This window comes from Petaurus breviceps, unplaced genomic scaffold (assembly GCF_028583685.1).
Source record: "Petaurus breviceps papuanus isolate PSGF00001 unplaced genomic scaffold, PetGlider_PUasm1.0 90977, whole genome shotgun sequence".
NCBI lineage: Eukaryota > Metazoa > Chordata > Mammalia > Diprotodontia > Petauridae > Petaurus > Petaurus breviceps.
The window spans coordinates 6,873,048-6,900,189 of NW_027187391.1; the positions used below are offsets into that span (position 1 = coordinate 6,873,048).

The 27,142-nt window shown below is 37.7% G+C and overlaps 1 protein-coding gene across 1 annotated transcript in view; it reads right to left on the reverse strand.

Moving 5' to 3' along the window:
* The window catches only part of ARFGEF3 (ARFGEF family member 3), a 229,582-nt gene that overhangs the window by 153,693 nt on the left and 48,747 nt on the right, over positions 1 to 27,142 (reverse strand). Inside the window, exons 3-4 of the mRNA XM_069077269.1 lie at positions 16,311 to 16,392; positions 11,558 to 11,689 (exon numbers count right to left, since the gene is read on the reverse strand). Coding sequence (XP_068933370.1) covers positions 11,558 to 11,689; positions 16,311 to 16,392 — 214 coding nt within the window. The remainder of the gene's footprint in view (positions 1 to 11,557; positions 11,690 to 16,310; positions 16,393 to 27,142) is intronic.

Here is a 27,142-nt window from a genome sequence, read left to right on the forward strand (position 1 = left end):
GTGAGAGAGAGAGAGATAGAGAGAGAGAGACAGACAGACAGACAGAGACAGACAGAGAGAGAGACAGAGAGATGATCAGTCTTGGGTTTAGGCAGACCAATTTGACAGGTTAATGGAGGATGGACTTCAGTGAGGAGAGCCTTAGGTAGGGAATCTAACCAAAAGGTTATTACAATAGTTCAACCATGTCGCTGTTTTTGTTCATCCTTCATTTTCAAAGAGGACCAATGACATCACAGGTGATGTCCAAGAGGAAGGTGATAATGGCTTGCACCAGGGTGGCAGCAGTGTCAAAGGACAGAAGGGAACATATATAAATGATAGTTTTAAAAGTAAAATTAACAGGACTTAGCAACATATTGAATATGAGGGGGTGGTAAGGGAGTGAGGAGTTGAGGATGATACCTAAGTTGCTAGTCTGGGTAACTGGGAAGATGGTGGCAACCTTGATAGTAATAGGAAAGTTTAAAAGAGGGAACATTTGTGTGTGGGGGGGAAGATAAAAAGTTCAGTTTTGAACATGTTGAATTTAAGATGTCTACACGAAATTTGTTTTCAGATGACAAATACGTTCCAAAAGGTATTTGGAGATGAGAGATTGGAAGTCAGGAGAGAGGTTAGGACTGGAGAAGTAGTTCTGAAAATAACCCACATAATTATTTTTGATCAGGAGACTAGTGTGATCTGAGCTGTCCATTAGGAAAATTACTCCAATAGCCATAGGAAGCCATAAGGATTGAAGTAGGGAGAAACTTAATAGCTGGGGATGCAAACAGAAGCTATTGCTTTTGTCCAGTGCGAAGTAATGAATGTCTGAATTAGGGTAATAGATGTAGATGTAGAATGTAGATAGATGTAGAGGTAGGGTATAGGGTCAATAGATGTAGAAATAGATGTACAATTGATGCATTCTATAGGTGTAAAATACAGAGGTAGAATAGATGTAGAAAATAGTATATAGAATGTAGACGTAGAATAGATGTAAAAATAATGCAGTAGATGTAGAAAAATGTATAGAGTCTGGGCTGTTGTGAGGATCAAATAAGATAATATTTGTAAAACACTTAGCACAGGGCCTAGCACACAGTAGGCACCTAATAAATGCTTGTTCCCTTCCCTCTTCTATGAAAATAAAACTTGTTTTGTATAATATAAATGATGCAGTAATAAGGACTTTAGAGGGAAAGGAAATGGAAAATCTCATCGCAGCCAAGCTTGATGACTGTTTCACATAACAGAAGTACAATATTTGCATGCCTCTATATTGACTTTATCACTTATTATTACAGTCCCTGCAATGAATTACTGCCTCTGGGAATGAATAAAATGACTCCCTTATTTCGCAATAAAAAGATTCTCTATACTGTGGTTCATACAAGTAATATAAGGAGTAACGTGACACATACAAACCTTTAATGAGTATGAACAGAGTGCAGTAATCTATCTTCTCCCTCTGTTTATGTGGGTCAAAAAAGGGCAGGCAGCTGAGAAAACCATTCCCACTCTGGATGGCTTACTGTGTGTCAATGTGAGCCATCTAAAGAGAATAGCACATTTCCTAGCCAATGGTATTCACCAAAGATTGATCTTCAGCTGGTTAATTTATTTGCAAATGTCTTTTCCCAATCAATATAATGAATTTTGCCATGAAAAGCAGTGGTGGCAAGAATTCTGAATGAATCACTTACATCAAATGTGTTTCCCTCACAATTCAAAAGGTGATACCTCTTAGCTGCCAGAAGCTACATCACAGAACGGGGAACTATAATTAAGCTCATATTCTTTGTGCCTGTTTAATCAGAACCCAGGATTCTCTGAAATTAGAATCTAGTTTTTCTAGAGGATGTAAAAACCTCCACACTATCCACCCTACTGGCTCTAAAGATATGACTCAAATCAGAGAGGCTCTGAATTCCCCAGAGTCATAAAAAATTCATCTCAGGAAATTAAGCTGATTAGAACTCTAGGGAATCACTAGGGGGACCATCAGATTTCTAATTCAATCAATTGCATTTATTGAGAACTTATATATTCTGCAAAACAGTAACAATACCATGTTAGAGTACAGACAGTATGTTAATTCCTTCCCATTTCTAGACAGAGCCAACCAAATATGAGCATGGTTTACTGTAGATCTCACAGAGATTAGGACTGCACCTGTGATTTTATCAGCATGCAGAACTCATGTGATCCAAACTCAGTTTGGAACCTTTTCTGGGACATAAAATCTTAAGACATCTTCCTAGAGGATTGAGAGATTAAGCCATATGTCCATTATCACAGAACTAGTCCTTGTCAGAGGCAGAACTTTTAACAAGGTCAGGTCTCTGTCCACTAGACCATACCATCTCATGATTCAATCATATTAATATTACACATTAATATGAATCTTAATATATTAACATGTTTGTGAATTTTTTCCTGGGGTTGGGTTGTAGTTAATTAATTAATAGTATCTGAAGACTAGTTTTAATGAGCCAATGAAATACAAGGTGATTATATTAATTTTTTTAAAAATTGAAACAAACTTTATCCCCATAGGAAAAGAAAAAAAAGGGTATTAGGGACCACTGAACTAATTTACTGGGCTCCAAATTCTTATTAAGTTTCACTAACAACAACAACAATAACAACAACAATTAGCATTAAAATAGCCCTTTAAGGTTTGCAAAGTGCTTTACAAATATCTCACTTTATTCTCACAACAATTCTAGGAGATAGATCCTATTATTATTCCTATTTGCAGATGAGGAAACTGAGGGAGGCAGAGGGAAATGATTTGTTCAGGGTCATAAGTGCTTGAGATCAGATTTAAATTTAGCTCTTTCAGGCTGCAGGTCCAGTGCTCTATACACTGCACCAACTAGCTGCTTCTATAGTAGGGATCTCTCTCCCTCTTCTTCCTTCTCCCTAACCATTTCAACTAGATCAGTATATAATGGTGCAACCTGTCCCACAGTCTGACAAGAGTTATAAAAGTAGTGGCATCTTGGAACAAAAATTTCTAGAATGGCACATTCTTCCAGTAGCAAGCCACTGCAGACAAATTCATTAGGATTCTACTAATATGAATTCTATTAGTTTGAAGCATTATTTTGCTGCTTCACATGAGAGAACTTCCAAGGGTTCATCAGATTGTTCATCCAATAAGCATTTATTAAGTGTCTGCTGTGTGTCAGGCACCACACTGAGTGCTGGAGATACAAAAAGAAGCAAAGGACAGTCCTTGTCCTCAAGAAGCTTCTAGTCCAATGCGGGAGACAACATGCAAACAAATTTATACAAAGCAAGCTTATACAGGATAAGTAGAAAATAAGAAGTTAAGAGGGGTTAAGGAAGGCTTGCTATGGAAGGTGGGATTTTAGTTGGGACTTCAAGGAAGCCAGAGGGGTCAGTAGTCAAGGCAAAGAAGAGAGAACATTCCAGGCATGGGGATAGCCAGAAAAAAAATGCCTAGAGCAAAGATATGGAGTGTCTTGTTTGTGGAATAGCCAGGAGGTAAGTGTTACTAGATTGAAGAGTATGTTTTGGGGGAGTAAGATGTAAGAAGACTAGAAAGGTGGGAGGACGGTTAGATTATGAAGGGTTTTGAATTACCCCTTGTCTAAGAACCTACAATGATTTTTTCCTACTGTATCAAGTCAAAGCTTCTTTAGCTGACTTTTAAGTCCCTTGGTAACTTTACTCTAAATTACTTATCCCCTTTGATGCAGACTATTCTCTCAATGTACATCATCCTATTCTGGTAGTATGTGGGCAGCTAGGTGGTCCAGTATGGGGCAACATGAGAAAACAGTATACCTAAGGGACCAAGGAACTGAAATAGGATGTAGAAAGATTAAAAAAGATAAGTGAGATAAAGATAAATGTTGCCTATACTGAAATTTTGCATAAAGCTTTGATAGTGTCTAATGTAACAAAGAAAAGAGTCTTAGGTACAATATTGGCCCAGATGGTCTAAGATAGACTGCTGTTTATAAAAACAAACAAACAAACAAAACCTCACAAATAAACAAAAATTGCAAAGCACCATGCTAAAATTTGGAGATATAAATAAAATCAGGCGCAATCTTCTCATTCAAGGAGTTTATATTTGAATAGGGAATTAAAATTTAATAAGTTTTTATTAGATTGTATGCCATGCTTAAAATTATCAGACCAATATGAAAACCTACACACCTCCCTTAGTTTCCCTCAATTCCCTCTATTCTCATCTAAACCAGACTTTTTCCAATCCAGCTCATGATTTTTTTCTTTTGCCACTTCTAGAAAGAGAACAAGAGAAAAAGGAGCTTTGGATAGACTGATTGCTAATAGGGAGAAAGCTGATTAGGGTATTTTCCAATGACTTTTCCTGTACTCACATGACCTTCCCTCCAACTTATAAAGGGTATTCAAATGTTTCTCTACACCTACAGCCTCCAGAACACACTCATGAATACTATGGACCTCTTTCACTTGTTAATTGGAGGATGAAAGAGTGTTTAAACTCCCAAAATGATATAATTATTTTCAGAGACTTAGTACTCACTCTGTATACAAACCACAGCTTCTTATCTCCTCATTACTGGGAAGTCATAAGGAACCTTCTCCTTGGCATCATTTTAATAGCCTAGTTTTCACTATCCTATTTACTTAAAAGGAATGAAACTATATTTCAAAAACATGCAAAATAACCCACAATTCATATAAACCAGACCTTTCTCCTTAATTTATCCAAATTAATGATTTTTTAAAACTCTAGTTTTAATAGCAGCCCAAGGAAAGCAGGGTTAGGAGAGTCAAACTGCTATGCCCAGGAATGGCATTTTGAAACTTCAGAGATCTGTGATTTCATTTTTATAGTTATCCCCACCACTGGTACAACTCATAACTCCTTCTTGCCCGCAAGAGGTCATCTCATGAGTTTCTGCAGCCAAAAGATATCATCAGCTCAAACATAACCATCCAGCCGGTTCCTGGGTAAAGGACACATATGTATGTCACCAGTCCCATTCTCAAAGCCTTTTTAGCTTGGTAGGCTTCATCTGGCAGGATTAAAGAATTTAAGGTAAGCCTCCACACTATTATGAGACACTGGAAAAGGACTTCAGTAAAGGAATGCCTTTCACAGCCAAGTAAACATTAGATGTGAAAAAAGTCACATGCCTGTTATCTGTTTTGACTTACTAGATTATTATTATAGCTCATAGATTTGCACAAATAAACAAGATCATCAAGAATTTTCTGCGTAATGAACAATAACTAGAATGTTCATGCAAAGGAAGTCTTCACCAACAGGAATGTTGGCAAACTTTTCCGGAACCAACACATAGGAAGATCTGCAGGGGGAACAACCAGCTTTTGTGACCATTGAAGAAATGTTATGTCCAAACCAACAAGGTGTTGTCGGCCCCTTATCCTAGCCTGACTGATTAAGCAACTTGCCCAGACTGACATAGCTACTAAATGCCTAAGGTCAAATTTGAACTCAGGTCTTCCTGGTGCCAGGCCAATGAATGCTCTATCCACTGAGTTACCTAGTTGCTTCTAAATGCCAGGTTCTGTGCTCATGCTGGTAATGCTAAGACAAAAATGTAACACTTCCTACATTAAGTAGTTTACATTCTATCTGGGAAGAAAACATGCATAAATATATTATATTACTTCCCTTCTCCCATTCCATAGTCCAGACAAATTAGCCTTCTGTTTCTCACTCACAAAACTCACTCCCCCCATATCTCCATCCATCTCTTTGACTGTGCAATGGCCATCTCTCATTCTTGACATATGCTTTCTCCCTGCCAATGTCTCATAGAACCCCTCTCTTTGTTCAAGATACATCTGAAGTGCCATCTTTTACCTTTCTTGATCTATCCTAATTTTCCCCCAAATGGGTGGAAATCAAGTAAAGGTGTAAATGTGGCATTTGAGTTGAGTATTGAAGGAAACACAGAATTCTAGAAGGCATTTTCAGGTATAGGGAAAAGCCAGAGCAGAGAGTAAAAGGAGTATTGCTAATAGTAAACATTTATTAAGCACCTACCACATGCTAGACACTGCTAAGAGCTAGGGATACTACAGAAAGTAAAAGACAGTCCCTGTCCTTGAGAAGCTTACAGTCTAATGAAAGAGATAACAACATGCAAACAACTGTCTACAAACAAGTTATATGCTGGAGAAATTGGAAATAATCAATAGGACAAAGGCCTGAAAATTAAGCGGGATAGGGAAAGGCTTCTTGTAGAAGGAGGGATTTTAATCGAGACTAGAATGAAGGAAGCCAGAGAAATCAGGAAATAGAGAAAGAGGACAAGAAGAAGCTGGACTGTTGAGTATGAGAAGGGGATTCAAGTATAGTGAGGATAGAAAGATTGGCTGGAGCCAGATTCTGAAAAGATTTCAATGTCAAACAGTTTCTGTTTCATTCTAGTGACCACGGGAAGTTCATAGAGTTCATTGGAGGAATGATGTGGATTACAGGAGGAAGAGACTTGGGGCAGAGAAACCAATTAGGATGTTATAGCAATATTGTAGGCCAACAGTGACAAGGGTCTGAATTAGAGTAGTGTCCATGTGAGTGGAGAGCTGCAAGACATGTTATACAGGTAAAGAGAACAAGATATGGCAACTAGTTGGTTATGTGAGTGAAGGAGAATAAGTAGGGGGTGATTGCTGAGGTTCAAAGCCCAGGTAACTGAAAGGATGATGGTGCCCTGAAAAAAAAACCAGGGAAGTTTATGAGAGAGCTATATCTGGTGTTCTGTTTCAGACTGTACTATAGTATTACTATCTACCCAATTTGTTGTTAGACAATTCAGTCACATTTGACTCCTCATGATCCCATTTTGGGTTTTCTTGGCAGAGATACTAGAATGTTTTGTCACTTTTTTTTCTCCAGATTATTTTACAGATGAGGAAACTGAGGCATACAGGGTTAAGTGACTTGCCTCGGGTCATACAGCAAGTAAGTGTCTGAGGTCACATCTGAACTTAGGTCTTCCTGACTCCAGGCCCAGAACTCTATCCTAGGTATCACATATATCCAATGTACAACTATAAATAAAATATTTAAATTATAAGTTTAAACTATTGCACTGTTCTCAGTATGCAGATTTCTATCAATCCTTTGAATATCCACAAATTCGACCTAAGATTAAAATAAAATGTTAACTATACATTCACTTTGGTATAAGGAGAAGAACACTATTCACTGTGCCTTCTTTCCCTCCCCAAATAGGTTATTTTCCTTTCTGTTAGTAGTCTGCAGTGGGGGAAAAGAAAAAGGCAGTTGATGCAATTTTGCCTAAATTGCAATTTTGAAAATTAATTACACACTTGGTAATAGCACTACTTTCAAACACCCTTTTCCCATCATGTTTAAACCTATCTCATGGCAACAGTGAATCAATATCACTGCCAGCTGAAAAAGGTCATTAACTTAGTGAATTAATCAACAAGGATTTATAAAATGCCCTACACTGTCCCATGTCCAGTGGTCAAGGACAAGTAGCCTTTAATCTCATTTTCCTGGATGTTTTCATCCCCATCATAAATTAACAAAGTACTAGATCAGCATTTCTAATTGCTTCCAATCTCTGATCTAGCCTCAGTTTTTTTTTTATCATTTTTTATCAGATGACAACCCTACTAAAGGTTATCCATCAGACAAAAAACAAAGTCCTGAAACCTAATGTTGGGAATGCCGTTAGTTGTTTACAAGGATTCTGTGGAACACAGAACAGCACTCTGTATATTGTAATGAATATCCATATTGCAAACTGGATATCTACACTATAAAAAGTTATCATCACTGCTGACATTGACATTTCATCTAGAGGATTAAGCATCCCCATGTTGTACTGACTCATTTCTGAGATGATGTCATTTAAAAGTATCTCTTTTAGACTCTATGGTTCTGCAATGTTATTTGATCCAACTGTAAATTTTAATCCTCATTTCCCTGCCGTTTCAATAGTCAAAGGTAGCCTTTCCATACCCAGTTAAACAAAAAGGGATCATATTAAAAAGAACTTTCAATTATTTTTGGTTGCATTTGAGGGGAGAGATCATGGTTTGTGGTTAGAGTTTCGCTTTTTGTGTGTTTACTAGATTCATTAAGAAAAGTGAAATTTTCCTCCATATATACCAAAATATTTGGAACAGTACTTTTGTAGTAGGAAAGAATTAGAAACAAAGTAGATGATCATCAATTAGGGAATGGCTAAACAAATTGGATAATGTAAATGTAATGGAATATTACTGTGCTATAAGAAACAATGAATAAGATGAATACAGAGATGCGATGAAAGATTTACATGAATTGATGCAGAGTGAAGTATCAGAGTCAAGAAAACAGCGGTATCAAATTTAAATAGAAAGAGGGGCTACTAAATCATACATGAGGATCGCTGTGGACCATTTATTGACTTAGACAAACACATATTAACCCTATGTTTTATTATACTTTTATTTATTTCATTAAATATTACCCAATTACATTTTAACCTGATTCAGGTGCACCTAGGAGTATTCTAAGCTGCAGGTTTGACACTTTTAATAGACACAATTACTACAGACATGTAAATGAAAGAACCACCACCATAAAACAATCAAAAGGGGATGTTACAAAGTTACAAAGAATAAACACTGCCAAAGAAAAATGAGAAGACATGTTTCCCTCTTGGCCTGCTTGCTGCTTCTCCCATGTGATGTTCTATTATCTATCTTCAGGCCTTTCCACTGTCTGTCCCCATTGACTGGAATACTTCCTCTCCTCCCCTCCATCACTTATCTCATGGCTTCTTCAAGACTTAGCTTAAGTAATGTCTTTTCCATGAAGCCTCTCCAATTCTCCCAGGTGCTAATGCCTTTCTCTCTAAGACTATTCTACTTTATGTAAGACTCCAAGACCATCTACTCTATAGGTATCTCGTATATTGAGATTATTTCCTTCCCTCTTCTTCACTCCCTACTCCATCAAAATGCAAACTCACTGAGGGGAGAGGCTTTTTGCTTTTTCTTTCCCCAAGACTTAGCAGTGCCTATCACAAAGTAAGCATTTAGCAAATGTTTATTGATTGACTGAACTATCTCTTGGTAGAAGGTGAAATAGGAGAGAAAAAGAAGGGAGGAAAGAAGGAGGGAGAGAAAAGTCTAGCTTCCTCACTGATAAAATGATAGGACTGAACTGAGTGATTTACAAAGTCCCTTCTAATTATTTGTGATTCTAATGAGTCTGTTCAGCTAAAGAATGGGTAGAGGGGCGGCCAGGTAGCACAGTGAGTAAGAGCACTGGCCCCAATGTCATGATGACCTGGGGGGTCGAATCTGGGCTCAGATACTTAGCACCACACCCAGAAACACCTGGCCGTGTAACCTTGAGCAAGTTACTTAACCCCAATTGCTTTAAAAAACAAAACAAAAACAAAAAAAAACCCCGAATGGGTTAGATTTTAACTCTGAATAGTGAAGCATAATAGGGCCACTCACAGACATGACAGATGTTACACTAAGCCCTCAAGATCTATTTGCTAAAACAAAACTAAAAACATCCATAAACATTAAAATTATAAAAAATTTAAAACAATTTTATTTCCATTAACTTATTAGCTTTTTAATTGTGTTCATGTAGTTTCTGGGTTTGCCTTGGTAGGTAGTCTCAAGTATTGTATACTGTCTATGGCTATTTTAAATGGAATTTCTCTATCTGTTGCTGTTAACACAAAAGGTGACTATTCCTTGATTTCCCCCCAAGACAACCCTAGAAATTAAAATAACCAATAAATTAAGAAGCTTAAACATGGGCTTCTTGTGAACTGAAATGCTTTGCTTTGCTAGTACTAGGGTTTGGGGGGGGGGGGGTAAAAACAACAGTAGGGAAACTAAAGTCTTCATTATTTATAGTCAACATTTTGATCAAAAACCTTGTTTGCTAAGAACACTCATCCATATTTTGTTTTCCTTCTTTCAGAATATCTGCTTACTTGCCTTTCCTAGCTACATGTAGTTGACACATTAAGTTCCAGAATTTCTAGAAATCATTATTATGACATTAGAAAGTTAGCCATGATGTGACAGCCATTACTTCCAGTAGAGTTAACATGTGTTATTTCTTGTCCTCAGCAAAGTTAGCAGAAGGCACCACTGGGTTGGAATTAGAAATCAAGAATGGGGTCAGAGAAGCAGGTGGTGCCATTGACATGATCATTTAACTTTCTGCCTATTCCCACCTTCTAGATGAAGAAGTACTCCATCATTTTACTCTTTAATACAAGAACTTTAAAAGAAATGCAGGATTTGGGAAAGAGATTTCAGAATGGTAAGGTCTATTCCAGACCTAAATCTGTGACTCATTACTTCCATAAATGTAACCACCACCCAGGCACATACTGAAAGCCTAATGGTTGAAGGGAATGTACTGGACAAGTTGCCACAGAAACTACTGTTAATAGTTGGTTATAGTTCCACCCATGGGGTCAGTGTTTTGGTAGGAAAAAACAATTGCATATAGAGGTAGATCCTAGAGTTGTGGTCTATTCATGATTAAGGGACCTATGTCACAATATACAAAGAAACCACGCATGTTACATCTTCTTAATACCTTAGCTCTCAGTCTATCCCAAAATCATCAAATTTCAGAAATGGAATGGACATTGGAGAGTACATCTAGTTTGGTCCCCATAATGTTGGGATGGTGACCGAGGCCCAGAAAGTTGAAATAATTTGCCCAAGGTTGTATGACGTTGTCTGAGTAGTTTAATGTTTTTTTTTTTTTAAAGCAATCGGGGTTAAGTAACTTGCTCAAGGTTACACGGCCAGTTATTTCTGGGTGTGGTGCTGAGTATCTGAGCCCGGATTTGATCCAGGTCATCCTGACACTGGAGCTGGTGCTCTTACGCCCCTAAGCAATTGGGGTTAAGTAACTTGCTCAAGGTTACGCGGCCAGGTGTTTCTGGGTGGGTGCTAAGTGTCTGAGCCCGGGATTCGATCTCCAGGTCTTCTCAACACTGGAGCCGGTGCTCTTACTCACTGTGCTACCTGGCCGCTCCTGAGTAGTTTAATGTTTACCAGAAACATTGAGGTTTGTTTGGGGAGTAGAATTTTGGGGGAGTTTGTTTTTGTTTTTTGCTTGTCTGTTTTGGAGAAGTAGGAGGGAGCAGTTAGATAAAGAACATTATTTTGTATGGTTTTTAAATCAGAGAAGGCAGAATTCCTGGCCAGGATGAGGTGTGTCCCTAAGACAGATCACTTTATCAACTAACACATATTCTATTAAAAGGTGATGAATAATTGCTAGACAAATTCCTGCTGCTCCTTTCAGGCCAAATTTCTTCATGGATTTATTGAATTTGTTTCCTCCCGTGCAGTTGTCATTGACATTAGAATGCACCAACAGCTCAAGTCAAGACCATTCTGCTTCAACAAGATTGAATAAGGAGGTTTAAATATTGGATGCCAACAGGAAGATGAGCTGAGCTACAGATAGCAACATCTTTCACAAGAGCCAGTGTCACTCATGGGGTCAGACCTTGTCTCTGCTCCAGTGACGCAAGCCCCAGTGAAGTGTCATACTAACCTTCATCACTTCTACCTGTAGGTCTTCATTGAGGGAAGGAGTCACTCTGACAGCATTCAGGATCTGATTAAGCAACTGCTTCTCATCAGAGTCTGTTTCCATGGAGACAAATCTCTCATCCGACAGCAGCTTCTGCAAAGAGACACAAGGCACTGAGCACAGACAGTCTTTTCCCCTGCTGCCTAGCTCTGTTGTAGCTTATTATATATTGATGGTTATTTTTATTACCCAAGAGTCATATAGCTGGAGACCATTATGAAAGGTCTAATATTCCTATATTGGGGGGAAAAACATTTGATGACTGAAGTAGATAATGTCTTTGTCAAATGTTCTTCATTGGAAAAAAAGCTAAATTCTGCTGTCAACTACTTCATTTTAACTTTGAATGATGCTAAATGTGTCAGGTGAACAGGTGTCTGGATGACAATGAGATTGGTACAGATATGACAAGCTGATTCATTCTCTCTCTACAGATATCTGGACATATTATCTGGACATATTCCCATCCCAAATGTAGTTTGGTCAAAGGATTAAAATAAGGGGGGGGGGGTAGGACTTCTAAAATGCAGAAGTCACTGTCCAGACACTGAGATTCCTGGCTTCCTAATTCAACCAGCTCTGTATTGTGGAAATGTATTCTGGAATGCTTCTTTAAAAATTGAAGATAGCCTGTCTACATCCCCTTCTTCCTCCATGAGAGTTAGGCCACTCTGGGTATTATTCTAAAGGGCAATACTTAGTCAAAGAGCTATATAGTTGGTTTAATTTAAAGTGACAAACAAGGATTGAAAGGCGATGCAGGACAGTGAGAGCACTAGCCTGGAAGGCAGCAAGACTTGGGTTTAAACATGGTGTGATCCTGGGCAAATGCCCTAGGAAACTCCCTAAAACTCTTAAGTTCTAAAAAAAGTTTGGGATCTACATTGGTAAAGGGGTTTTCCTCATTGAGATTTCACCTATGCCAAGAATAACCTAAGTCTGGATGAAAATAACAACAAAATGCATGAAAAAAAATATGAGGGATTAAGGAAGTCCAAGGAAAGTTCCTCTCTGAGATTCTAAAGATGAGGGCTCCAAAGACAAGCAGTCCAAGGATGGAAAAGTTAATTTCCAATGCAACTAGTTATGTAAAACAGTACTGTAAACTCAGTCCTTTTACTGGATGATAACTAAAATAGGACATGTTTTGTGTGTTTCTAAAAACTGAATTAATGCATGGCATAGTATGTATTGGGGCAGATTTAAAGTCAGTAAGGCCCAGGTTTCAATCTTGTCTCTGACACTAGATCTGTGACCATGCACCTCAGACAATTCTCTAAGGCTATAAATTATAAAGGGATCTAAGGACATAGAATGTTGCCTTCTCCCTGCATTCCTAAAGATGAACATGGTGCTTAATAGATGCCTGTGAAATGGAATTGAAATCTGGATCAGTGTTTCTGATTCTCATAGGCAGCTCTGGGCTGCTATAAATTCTAGTATCAGGGGAAGGAGTTCTGTTCCCACACCAGTGAAATCGTATGTTCTTAATCTAGAGATATACTGAAAATACTGGCAGGTTAAAGCAAGAGGGGAAAGGAAGGAAATAAACATTTATATAGCACCTACTGTGTCCAGGCACTGTGCTAAGTGCTTAAAATTATAATTTTATTTGACAACTCTGGGAGGTATATTGTATCATTATACCCATTTTACAGTTGAAAAAAACTGAGGCAAACACAGGTTAAGTGTGCCCACGGTCACACAGCTAGTAAGTGTCCATAGCCAGAGTTGAGTTCAAGTCTTCCTGACTTCAGGCTCTGAGTCTATCCACTGTACCACCTAGCTGTCTAGACTCACTCATTTTGTACCTATCTATATACATTTTTGAGAAGGAACAGAGAAGGACACTATTGCTGACATTGTTGACAATGAATGCACATTTTAATAAAATATTTTAAAGTACATTCTATGTGATCCTTTGGATAGGAAGGATGCCATCTGTTTCCCATTGCAGATGCATTAAGTCCTCTAGGGCAGCTAGGTGACCCAGCAGTATATAGCTGGTAATATTCACATTGTATGAAGATATAGGGCAATAATGTATACAAAGCATTTGACTAAGTGTTGGGCTGGTAGAAGAGAGCTATACAAAATTTGCCTATGCTGACCTAGTTTCTACCCTCAGGAAGCTTGCAGTCTAGTTGGGGAATGAAACAAAAATGTAAGTAATTATAGCACAATATTGCATGATAAGAGTACTAGAGGGGTACTAAACAAAGTGCTATGTTTTAGATTCAAGGGTCACATAATTATCACGTTTTACTTATCTAAATTAGGTTCTATACAAAGGGGAGACAATTGGAGTTTGAGTTTTTAGATATTTACTAGCAGCTATTTAATCCTTTCCAGTCACTTAACCTCAGTTTGCCTCAGTTTCCTCATCTGTAAAATGGGAATAATAATAGCATCTACCTCTCAGGGTGTTTGTGAAGACAAACTGAGATAATAATTGTAAAGCACTTAATACACAATAATTACTGTATATATGTTAGCTATTAGTATTAGGACCAAATGAGATAATAATTGTAAAGCACTTAGAACAGTGCTTGGCATATAGTAGATACTATAGAAATGTTAGCCATTATTATTATTATTCAAGGTTAGCATGGTGAACTGGAAGAACTACATATTCTCTATTCATTTGAAACCTGTACCACTAATCCAGAACTGTATTAAATCACATTCACAATGAGCCATGAATCCCTTCCTCCCTGATCCTCATAAAAGAAGCCACCTGGAAAAGATAATATGTTGCCAAAATGGGAATACCATCGTCTCTCCCTGGTAGAATTAACACCTGCATCTATAGCATAAAACCTGAATGAACTATACTATTCAGAAAAGGAAGATGTGTTGTAGTTAACTCATTAAACCCAAGTCTACCTGTGTGCTTCAAACATTGCTCCTGAAAAATCTTTGTAAATACAGTGTCTAAAATATGTTATATTCCCCAAATGATAAATGGTTGAAGGATACAGAGGCAGTTTTCAGAAGAAATCAAAGCTCTCTATAATCCCATGAAGAAATGCTCTAAATTATGAATGATGAGAGAAATGCAAATTAAAACAACTCTGAGGGATGAGGAAAAATAGGTCCACTTAATGAACTATTTGTGGAGTTGTGAACTGGTCCAACTATTTTGGAAAACAATTTGGAGCTATGCCCAAAGGGTTCCACAACTACATACACTTTGCCCCAGCACTACCACTACTAAATCTATACCCCAAAGAGATTAAAGATAAAGGAAAAGGATCTCTAGATGCAAAAGGTGTTTATAGCAGCTCTATTTGTAGTGCCGAAGATTTTCACCAATTGGGGAATGGCTAAACAAATTGTGGCATATGAATGTGATGAAGTACTGTTTTGCTAGAAGAAATGATGATGGGGTGGTTTCAGAAAAATAAATGGCAAGATTACATGAACTTATGCAAGGTGAAGTGTGAAGAACTAGGAAATCATTGTGCACAGTAACAACAATGTTGTAATGATCAACTGTGAAAGATGGCTACTCTAATCAATACAACGATCCAAGACAATTCCAAAGGACTCATTATGAAAAAATACTATCCACCTCTAGAGAGAAGGAACTCTGAGTACAAATTGAAATATAATTTCTTGGTTTCTTTCTCTTTTTTTGCTTTTTTGTGTGATATCACTAATATGGATATGTTTTGCGTGATTTCATATATATTATGGATATCATTTTGATTACTTTCTCAGTGGATAAGGGAGAGTTGGGAGGAAGGGGGAGAATTTAGAAATCAAAATTTAAAAAGAAAATAATGTTAAAAATAAATAATAGTTTTTTTAATTAAATTTTTTTTTAATTTTCCATGAGGTCAGAGACTGTAAATTGTGCATGATCCTCAGTGTCTTGCACAGTGTTCTGTACTTAACATTTGGTGACTCAATTAACAAGTATTTATTAAGTATCTACTATGTGCAAGCGATTTACTAGGGGCTAGGTCTACAAAGAAGAAATTGAAATATTCCCTTCTCTCAAGGGGCTTATATTCTACTAGGAAAATGAAGCAATAAATATTAGTCCACTTTCCTGCCTTAGCGAAGATAAGAAAGGAAACCTCATTGAATCTTTGAAAGAAGGACTGCACTGGGGCAGCTAGGTGGTGCAGTGAATAGAGTACCAGACCTGGAGTCAGGAGGACCTGAGTTCAAATCCAGCCTCAGATGCTTAACACTTACTAGCGCTGTGACTTAACCCCAGAAGGACTGCATTGCTTTGGGATTACCATCAACAAAGTTATTTTGAACATCAATTTTCATTGTACAGTGTTGTAGATATTGTAGGGGATGGTGCCAAATCTATACCAATCTTAAGGGCATAGTTTGCAAGTTGTTTTAAAAAATAAATCCCTGATCACCTTAACTCATTTTCTTGTGTTTTACTTCTACTTCTAAAAAGGAGACTACTAAAGGAAAGATTCCACTTGAGAGTTTGTTGGGTTTCAGACTGTCAATGATAGTCCTTTAACTGATAAAAGGATAAAAAACAGTGGAGTTGGAGAAATTCTGGCTGAAATAGGAAGACTTTTCACCTTTGTCTTCCCAAGGACTAATTTATTATTAGCAAAGTTTCAAGGATTGATTATGTAACACACAAGATCAAATTCACCTTTGCTAAACTGCAAATTGAAAATGAGACTTGACACTTCTCTAAACCACCTTCCCATTCCAGGGGAATCAGTTTTACCTGCATCCCTGCTAGAGCATACTGGGCCAATTTCATGTTCTTGGATTCCAAAGCAAGTTGGAGAGGAAGGAGGCACTTCTCCCTGGAAGAGGAACAAAAAAAGAAAAAAAACCAATAGTTCAGATTATTTGGCAAGTCATGCTTTTTGGTCTGCTTTCTTGCAGTCAATGATAAAAAATAAATGACTCATAACTGAAAATGGTTATTTGTAACCACAACAGCAACAAACTGGGCAGAAATGAAAATTCCTACACCATTTGCCTTATCTACCTATAGGTAAACTTACAAGAAATACAAGTGTACTCCCTCTTTGCCTTGATCTCATAGAATCCCAAGCTTCCTTCAAGGTCCAGCTCATGTTACTTCCTATCTGAAGCCTAACATGAACCTTTCTCCTTCCATTCACTTCCCAGGTGCTAAGACTTTTCTCAAAGTAGAAATTATTTTTGTATGTTTTGTATTTAATTGCCTCTAAACACATTATAGGGCACAGTCAATAAAGCACTGAGCCTGGAGTCAGGAAGACTCATCTTCCTAAATTCAAATCTGGCCTAAGACACATATTAGTTGTGAGACTTTGGACAAGTCACTTATCCCAGTTTGCCTCAGTTTCCTCTTCTGTAAAATGAGCTGGAAATGGAAATGACAAACCACTCCAGTATTTTTTCTAAGAAAACCCCAAATGGGGTCACCAAGAGTTAAGATGCATGACTGAAAAATGATTAAACAACAAGAACAAACATTATATCTCTCCATTACCTAAACAGCATTTTAGCTGAGGGTAGCAATTATTTTCATTTCTATCTTTGAATTCCCAGGACTTACACAGAACCTGACCCTTAAAAGGTGCTTAAAAGATTCTTACTGAATGAAAGAATGAATGTTTTGTATGTAACTGGAACACAAAGACAAAACAAAACAAAAAAAAAAAACCAGTTCCTATCACAAAGTTATTGATACCCATATATAGCAATAAATTGTTGGTACAGTGATAGTAAGAATGAAATCTAGGATTTCTACTTGTGCAGTAGAAAATCTCATTTTACTTTCTCTGAGTGAACCTCTATGCAGTTACCACTGAAGTTTCTCTAACAACCAATAGAGGTTGTCACTTCTTTAAATGAACTCTATTATCTGCTAAGGGTGAGAAGAGAGACCACAGTATTTCACCTTTAGAAACCACAAGGAAGCCATCTGTACAGATAACCCAATGAATCAGAAAATTAACAATCACTATAGTATAGAGAAATTGGTTTGAACATTCATGCATCCACCATGCGGCTGGCTAACCTACATCTCTGAGCATCCCTCCAGCATCAGCAGCCACAAAAGATGAGTGAAGCTCTACATATTCCACCTAATAAGCTGATAAAATGAAAACAGATTTGATTACAGAGAACATCATTTACCATTCTGCCACAGTTCAAATCAACCCTGGTTGCAGAATAAGTAGTTCACCAGAAAATGGATCATCGTAGTGGTTTCTCTTTTTATACATCCCTTGATGTACATCAATGACAACTCAATGACAACATTGGGTCATTTCCTGTTTCTGTTGCAAATATCATCAATTCTATCTTTAAAATCATCACCTAAATGTGGTTACAAAAGCAACTCTATATGAGTGGTCACTAGGAATCGGATCTGCAAAGAATTCTAGTTCTGTTCACTCTTCACATGTAAGAGGCATGCTATTATGGTCAATTCCAAGGGTAGAAAAAGGAAACTGAGGGTAAAAGAGATAGGAATAAGAGGGAAGATATTTTTCCAACTCTGTGAATTCTGTCAAGGATATTACACATCTAAATCTTTATAGAAATAACATCTCTGCATGAGTTGATAAATTATATATAAGAGGCAGGCAAAGGTCAGCTGATGTGAAAATCTGTCCAAATGCCCAGCCCAGTCAAGTCCAAATTGTAAGAATCAGAAGAGCAAGACTGAGACACCACCTTTCAAAATACAACCTGACCCATAAACTATCAGACAAAATCCTGAGGCATCCTATGTATCCTTAGTGGTCATATGACCCATAGCTCAATTCCTGCTTCCTGACTCCTTGGCTCTTTAGTTCTGGGCATGGATTTGCCTGGTACCCATTCTTCCTGCTTTCAGTTATCTGATATCCTGGCTTATTATGAATGGCAAGAGACCTTGCTTGCTCTTTGTCTAAATTCAATTTCCTTTTTCCCACATAGTTAATTTCCCTAACACAGGAAGATGTGTGACCCATTATCCCAACTGTCACCTAACTTTGGAGATCCCTCAACCTGGGACAGAGGAAGGAATTAATTCAGTTTCTTTAGTTTCTTTCAGTTAGCCAATGGTCCTTCCCAAGAACTCCCACAATCATCTGTTAACCCCTTGACTTCCCAACTCTCCTCTGACATGACAACTAATATGATAAAAATGAATTAAATTAAGAATTTTCACAAGTCAATTTTCACAAGAAAATTATAAGAAGCCTGGAAAGGTAAGAAGGGTTCAGTTGTGAGGGGCTTTAAATGCCACAGAAGGTTTCATATTTTATTCAGGAGGTAAGAGAGATAACTAAAGTTTGTTGAATAGAGAGGAGAGGGGTTGACTTGGTCAGATCTGCACTTTGAGAAAATCACTTTGTTAATCTAGTGGATACTGAATTAGGAAGAGGAAAGCTTTGAAGCAAGGAGACCAACTAAAGGGCTATTAGAATAGTCCAAGTGAGAAGTGATGAAGGCTTGTTCCCAGGTGGTGGCTTTGTGAGTGTAGGAAAAGGGAATACACCACAGTTTTGGAAGTGTAGAAATGACAAGATTTGACAGGAGACTAGATATGTGGAGTGATTGAGATTGAGAAGTCAAGAATGACACCAAGGCTGGAAACCTGAGTAATTAAGAGAATAGTGGTGCCCTTTGCTCAACAGTAATTGGAAAGTTTGGGGGAGGGGAGAGTTGAGGTGGGGAGCAAGATGATAACCTTTGTTTTGAATATGTTTATTTTGAATATGTTGAGTTTCAGGATGTCCAAAGGATTGTTGGTGATTTGGGGCCAGTGTCTCAGGACAAAGACTAGAGCCAGATATATAAATCTGACAATCATCTGCATAGATATGATCATTAAGGTCACTAGAGTTCACCAAGTTAGCACCTAGGGAGAAGAGAAAGAGAGCTGAGGGAAAAGCCTTGGTGAATTCCCATATTTAGTAGATGTGACCTAAATCGAGACCCAGAAAAGGAGAATGAGGAGCAGTCAGACAGTAGAAGGAAAAGAAGGAGAGAACAGTAAAGACTTATAGATGAAAGTTTATCCAGGAGGAGATGGTGATCAGCAGTGTCAACAGTTGTAGACAGGTCAAGAAGGCTGAGGATTGGGGCAGCTAGGTGGTGCAGTGAATAGAGCACCGGCCCTGGAGTCAGAAGGACCTGAGTTCAAACCTGACCTCAGACACTTAACACGTATTAGCCATGTGACCTTGGACAAGTCACTTAACCCCAATTGCCCTGCCTTCCCCTCTCCAAAAAAAAAAAGGCTGAGAATTTAGAAAAGATCATTAGATCTGGTAATTAAAGGATCACTGGTACTGTATTTCATTGCAAAATCATTGCAGATTTTATGCCAAAAAATGTTTTTAAGTGGAGTGCAACCATTACATGAAGCTTAAAAATCTGTGCTGGTATTACTTAAAAATCATTTATTACTCCAACAGCAAGAGATAGAAAAAGAAATCCCATTTAAAGTTACTGTAAGACATTATTAAATATTTGGGAATCTATCTGCCAAAACAAACCCAGGACCTATATGAACACAACTACAAAACAATTCTCACACAAATAAAGTCAGATCTAACTAATTGGAAAAACATCAATTGCTCATGGCTGGGTCAAGCTAACATAATAAAAATGACAACTTTACCTAAATTAAATTACATATTTAGTGCCATACCAACCAATCTACCAAAAAATTACTTAATAGAGCTAGAAAAATAGTAACAAAATTCATTTGGAAGAACAAAAGATCATTTGGAAGAACAAAAAAAATATATTAAGGGAATTAATAAAAAGAAATGCTAGGGAAGGTGGCCTAGCCAAACTAGATTTTAATCTGTATTATAAAGCAGCAGTCATCAAAACTATTTGATACTGGCTGAGGAATAGAGTAGTGGATCAATGGAATAGATTGGGTACACAAGACTCAGCAGGCAATGACTATAGTAATCTACTGTTTGAAAAACCCAAAGACCCCAGTTTTTGCAATAAGAACTCACTATTTGACAAAAACTGCTAGGAAAACTAGAATATAGTATGGCAGAAACTGGGCATAGACCATTATCTAATACTGTATACCGAAATCAAATCTAAATGGGTACATGATCTAGGTATAAAGGCTGATACTGTAAGTGATCTGGGAAAACAAGGAATGATTTACCTGTCAGAGTTATGGAGAGGGGAAGACTTTATGACTAAACAAGAAATAGAGAGCATTATAAAATGCAAAATGGATAACTTTGATTACATGAAACTGAAAAGCTTCTGTACAAACAAAGTCAATGTAAACAAGATTAAGAGGGAGGTGGGAAATTGGGAAAGAATTTTTACAACCAATGTCTCTGATAAAGGCCTCTTTTCTAAAATATACAGAGAACTGAGTCAAATCTATAAGAATACAAGTCATTCCCCAATTGATAAATGGTCAAAGGATATGAACAGACAATTTTCAGAGGAGGAAATTAAAGATATCTATAAGCATATGAAAAAATGCTCTAAATCATTATTGATTAGAGAAATACAAATCAAAACAACTCTGAGGTACCACATCTTACTGGTCAGATTGGCTAAGATGACAAAACAGGAAAATGACAAATGCTGGAGAGGATGTTGGAAAGGTTGGAACACTAATGCATTATTGGTGGAGTTGTGAACTGATTCAGCCATTCTGGAGAGCAATATGGAACTATGCCCAAAGGGTTATAAATAATTTCATACCCTTTGACCTAGCAATACCACTTCTAGGGTTGTATCCCAAAGAGATCATAGAAGTGGGAGCAAGACCCATATGTACAAAAATATTTATAGCAAATGGTGGCAAAGAATTGAAAATTAAGGGGATGCCCATCAATTGGGGAATGGTTAAACAAGTTGTTGTATATGAATGTAATGGAATACTATTGTGCTATAAGAAATGAGGAGCAGATGGACTTCATATTTACCTGGAGAAGCTTATACGAACTGATGCTGAATGAGAAGAGCAGAACCAGGAGAAATTTGTACACAATTACAGACACAACGTATGCATGATGACCAACTTTGATAGACTGGACTCTTCTCAGCAATGCAGTGTTATAAGACTACTCCAAAAGACTCATGATGGAGAGAGATGTCTACATTCAGAGAAAGAACTAGAAAGAACAGAGTTTGAATGCAGAGTGAAACAAATTACCTGCTCTTTCTCTTGTTTGGTTTTGTTCCTCTTTCCCATTGTTCATTCCATATGTTACAATCCTTATTTATAACTTGACTAATGTCTAATGTGGAAGTATTTGTAGATTCTATACTGGATTGCATGCTGCCATGGGGGGTGGGACAGAGGAAGAGGGAGAAAATTTGAAACTCAAGGGTTATGGAATTGAATCTTGTAAACTAAAAGTAAATAAACAAATTAATAAAGAAAAAATGTTTTAAAATCATTTATTACTAACCTGTCTTTGGTGCAATATTAGGATGCATGGAATACTCATGAATATACATTAAAAGTGGGAAGATGCAAGTCTTACCATCTGACTTACTCATAGCAGCTTCACCTGCCAGCCCTCTCCCCTTGAGCCTATGGCTCTTCTTTGGGTTGAGTAACAATAATAGTAGCACTATAGTGTTATTCTAAACAAATCAAGCAAGTTGGCTTTCAGAAATATACTGACAGCGCCTGAGTGCTGAGAATTTTAGGCTCATGCCTCACAATGTGCAAGAGATAAATGTGTATCCATATGCCCCTATTGAATACAATGCTGCTCTGTTTACTTCTTAAGCAGTGTGATGAACAGAATTATACCATGTGATGATTAATTGAAGAAAAGTTGTAAACCAATTTTTGGACTGGAAAAAAAAACAGGGTGCAATGATTATGCAATGAAATACGGTAATTCTGGAGAGGGTTGTTCAAGTTGAATGAAGTTAGAGGCCAAGTTACAGAGGATTGAGAGAAAGAGGAGAGGAAGTGAAGGTACCTAGTACAAACAGTTTTTTCAAGAAGTGGGGGAGAGAGATAGTACAATAGCTAAGATAGACACAGGCTTGTTTGTAGTCAGCTGGGAATAAGCCAGTAAATAGGGAGAGCTATGAGAGGGTGGGAAAGACAGTGGGAGCAATCTCCTGGAAATGTCAGAAAGAGATGAGATCACACTGTGAAAGATGACTTGCTTTAATAAGTAGCATAAAAAAACATCATCAAGAATAGGGATGAGTAGAAAGTGAGATAATTTGTCACACAGCAAGAATGATAACAGTTATCAGATAGCTGGAATGCTACAATGACATACTTAGCACATCAAGAGAATCAGAGGAAAGAATTTCAAGCCTTGGGCTGATCCTCCATGGAAGACTTACAGGAAATTTTTTAATATTTAAATTTTGTTTATTTATTTTAGTTTTCAACATTCATTTCCACAAGATTTTGAATTCCAAATTATGGGGAAATTTTTATATAGAATAGGAAGGAGTGATGAAATCACATCTCTGTCCAAATATCCAAGCAGTAATCATGGTAAACTCATTCTTTACAGACCCAAATAAACATTCTGTGTTATTTTGGGAAGTAATCAATCAACGATCTTTTATTAAGCACATAGTCTGTGCCAGACACTGGAAGTAAGTAAGAGTAGAGGAAGAGAATAAAAGAAAGTGGTAGCTAAAACAAGAGACCACCAGCAAGTGAAGAGTTGGGCTTGCTGGTGGAAGAAGAGCATTGTTATAGGATGGGATATATTTTGTCTGTGGTACCACATGACATTACTATCAAGGAGAAAATTTTAGTTCTTAAGGGTTTAAGGTCATCTAAGGCTAAAGTTATGAGAGAGGAGGGATCCTCCATATTTAGCCAGGAGTCTTTGCTATCAGCATCTAGCAAAAGGCTACATTCTCCATTGCCACCATCTCTAGTTGTCTTGATCTATATTTGGCCACTGGACCCAGATGGCTCCAGAGGAGAAAGTGAGGCTGGTGACTTTGCCCAGCCCTCCCGCACTTAAATCCAATTCACTTTCAAGTCATGACATCATCTTCCTGATGTCATGGTGTAAAGCCATGCACAAGCAGCTTCCCAGAGAATGACTGCTGTGAACAGCTTTCAAGGCTCTGATTACATAGTATAGTGAACATTCTATTTATTCAATAACAAATCAGAGCAAAACATTCACAATGAAGGTATAGCCTTCACAATTTTACAACTTATCACAGAAAATCAAAATATAACATTCACAATGACTTATCACTAAAATGGCCACATAGTTTTCATCAAAATGGTCACAATAGTTTTCAACAAAGTACAATCATTTAGTAACTCAATCATTCAATCATTCTTAAGGAGGCTTTAAGGGTTACAAAATACAATAGTCAAAGTTCTCCACTCATGGGGCACATTAAGTTACAAATCAGTCACTATTCAGCCATCAGTTACTATTCAATCATCAGTCACTACTCAGTCATCCATCACTACTCAGTAACCTCTTCAAGGGTAGTGGAAAATACACAGGTCATCCACCCCTAGGTCACAGTAAATCATAATCTTCTCAGTCACCACACATTATCCAAGTAAAGTCTTCTTTCAGCTTGACTCGAGGCTGGCTCTCAGTTTCCATGGTTCCTCTTCCATGGTCCCAGCTCCAACTGTCACCTGGGTTCAAAGGCAGGCAGCTCCCTGTTTCTTGTCCAGTTCTTTGTCCAGTTCCCATTTCATATTGAAGCTCACAGTGTCCAATCCATCTCAAGTCCTCCACAGTTCCTGTTTCTGGGAAGACAAAGTTTAACAGAGCCACAAGAATATTCATACACATTGCTGACACCATCATCAATTCACTATCTGCCTGTGAAATCAACAAGATCCATGAGGTCAGCACAAATCATCAGTAAATTCCCAGGACCTCCAAAACCCTCCTCTAGGACTTCTGTAAACATACAACCAGAAAATCCCCTTTCAGGGCTTCCAGTAAGGTCCCCAGGCTTCTGTACAATGTATTATAAACAAACAGCAACACAGAGCAGACAAACAGAGTGCTGGGATACCACAAGTTTTCTCCTTCTTGACTCTGCCACCACAGGAGTCTTCTTCTCAGTTCCTGCTGTCTCTAGCCCTGGGGCTCTCCTTATATGGTCATTAGCTCCTCCCCAGGAGTTCATAAGTTGTGGAGTTCACATGTTCTGTTTCTCAACAGACTGAAACAAGGTGTTAATTCAGTAGCTGAAACAAGGTGTGAACTACTTCTGGGCTTGCCATTACACACGGTCCTCTTTGAGAAAGAAGAATAAACCACAAGGACCACAACCACACACATATTCTCTTTCAGGGGTGTGACATTATTCTACAATGTCAGAACTCAGGAGCAGTTCTGGGTCAGGTCTTGGGGTAGGAGTCATAGAGGAAGAAGTATCCTTATCTTGAGGGAGGAAGGCACCTTCCCACAACCCTGTAAATCTGTACCCGCTCTGCCACCCACCTCTCTCCACATACCTAATAGTTATGGCCCAATAATCCTGACACAAATGGGGGAAGGGATACAACTAGAAGTCAACCAGGATCAATTAAAGAGGACAAATATTACAATCTGCAGAATATTGCAGAAAATCACTAAAAAAGCCTGCTACTTTATTCAAAAAGAAAGGGCTTTAATGAGCAGAGAATAATGACCCATGAATTTAATCTGCTAATGAAATTTCTAATGAAGATGGCATATGCCACACATAATTCCTCTTCATTGTAGCACATACAGAATGACATTTGGATCCTGTACTGATGTTGACACATGGGGAAAGGGCACTTGCGAAATTGATATTCTCTGATAGTAAAATCTTAATTTTCATGCAAAAGCAATATACAAGATGCTTTCCTGCCTGAGGAATGAATGAAGGCAGAAGCTCTCTGTATCCCATTCCCAAACAATCACATTGCTTTGTTTGGTTTTAAGCTAAGAAATAATTAGGAATGCTGCAGATCTACAAAGCAGCATTTTATCTTCAGGATCTGGCAGCAAATTATATCAAGGAAAGTTAAGCCTATTTCCATTAACTACATTGCTATGGTTGGCAGCCCAGCTTCATTAAACTGGGAAGACAAGCAGGCAAAGGGGAAATAACAAACAGAAAATAAAGGAAAGTTGTCTAGTATTTATTTATTAGTGATTGTGTTTCAATAAAGGGGATTGATGTGAATTTCCAGTAAAACTTGCGATTAAGCAAAGCTTCATATCCCCGAACATTCAATGACTTCCTGCTTCACAAAACATTGGGGAAAAGTCTAGACTGGATAACTCCTAACGGCCTGTCACACTCTTCAGATTGCTAATAATAATAGTTCATACTACTGATGAAATCTCAATGCAGATCAAAGCATACTATTTTCACTTTATTTTGTTTTTTTCATGTTTTTTTTCCTTTTGTTCTGTTTCTTCTTTCACAACATAACTAATGTGGAAATGTTTTACATGATTGCAAATGTATAACCTACACCAGATTGCTTGCTGTCTTGGGGAGGAGTGAGGGAAGGGAAGGAGGGAGAAAAATTTGGAACTTACTAAAAAACTTTCCAAAAATAAATGTTGCAAATTACATGTAATTGGAAAAAATAAAATGCCATTATAAATATTTAAAAAATCAAAATACTTCAAGGAAAAAAATAGTTCTTACTAACACTCACACATGCTTTGAGATTAAAAAAAAACTTTCATCCTAGCTCTGACAAATAATATTATCCTCATTTGACAAACAAGAAAACTGAGGCTCTGACACTTTGCCCTCCTATTTGTGAGTTCTTTCTCACATCTCCATTTTGAGGAAATACTCAGTTCAGTCCCATGCTTACTCCTTCACTCAACTTTTGCTTTTGCTCCTAAATATTATGACTTTTCCTTTAAGAAATATATACATATATGAAATTTAATAACGGGTAACAAAATTGCTTTATTTGCACTCTACTTTTTCTTATTGCTACCTACTACAGGCACTTTTGTACTTTTTCTTACCTATTATTTTTTAAATCTAGCACTACACACTAACCCAACCTCCTCTCTCCATAGAAGGCCTCCCTTGCAACAATCATGTATAATTGAACAAAACAAATTAAATATTAGGCACATCTTAGAACATACATCTGATTCAGTACTGATTCAGTACCAGTAGTCCCTTTCCTATTGTCATAAATATCATAGATGACATTCTATAGAGTTGGGGAGGGGTAGGGCTCAATGTGATCAACATAACGCACCCACAAACAGATATAGTCTTAGAAATTCTCTCTTGGGGCGGCCAGGTAGCACAGCGGGTAACAGCACCGGCTCCAGTGTTGAAAAGACCTGGAGATCGAATCCCGGGCTCAGACACTTAGCACCCATCTAGAAACACCTGGCCGTGTAACCTTGAGCAAGTTACTTAACCCCAATTGCTTAGGGGTGGCCAGGTGGCTCAGCGAGTAAGAGCACCGGCTCCAGTGTCGGGATGACCTGGATCAAATCCGGGCTCAGATACTCAGCACCACACCCAGAAATAATAATAACTGGCCGTGTAACCTTGAGCAAGTTACTTAACCCCAATTGCTTTAAAAAAAAAAAAAAAAGAAAGAAAGAAATTCTCTCTCGATTTTTTTTTTTTTTT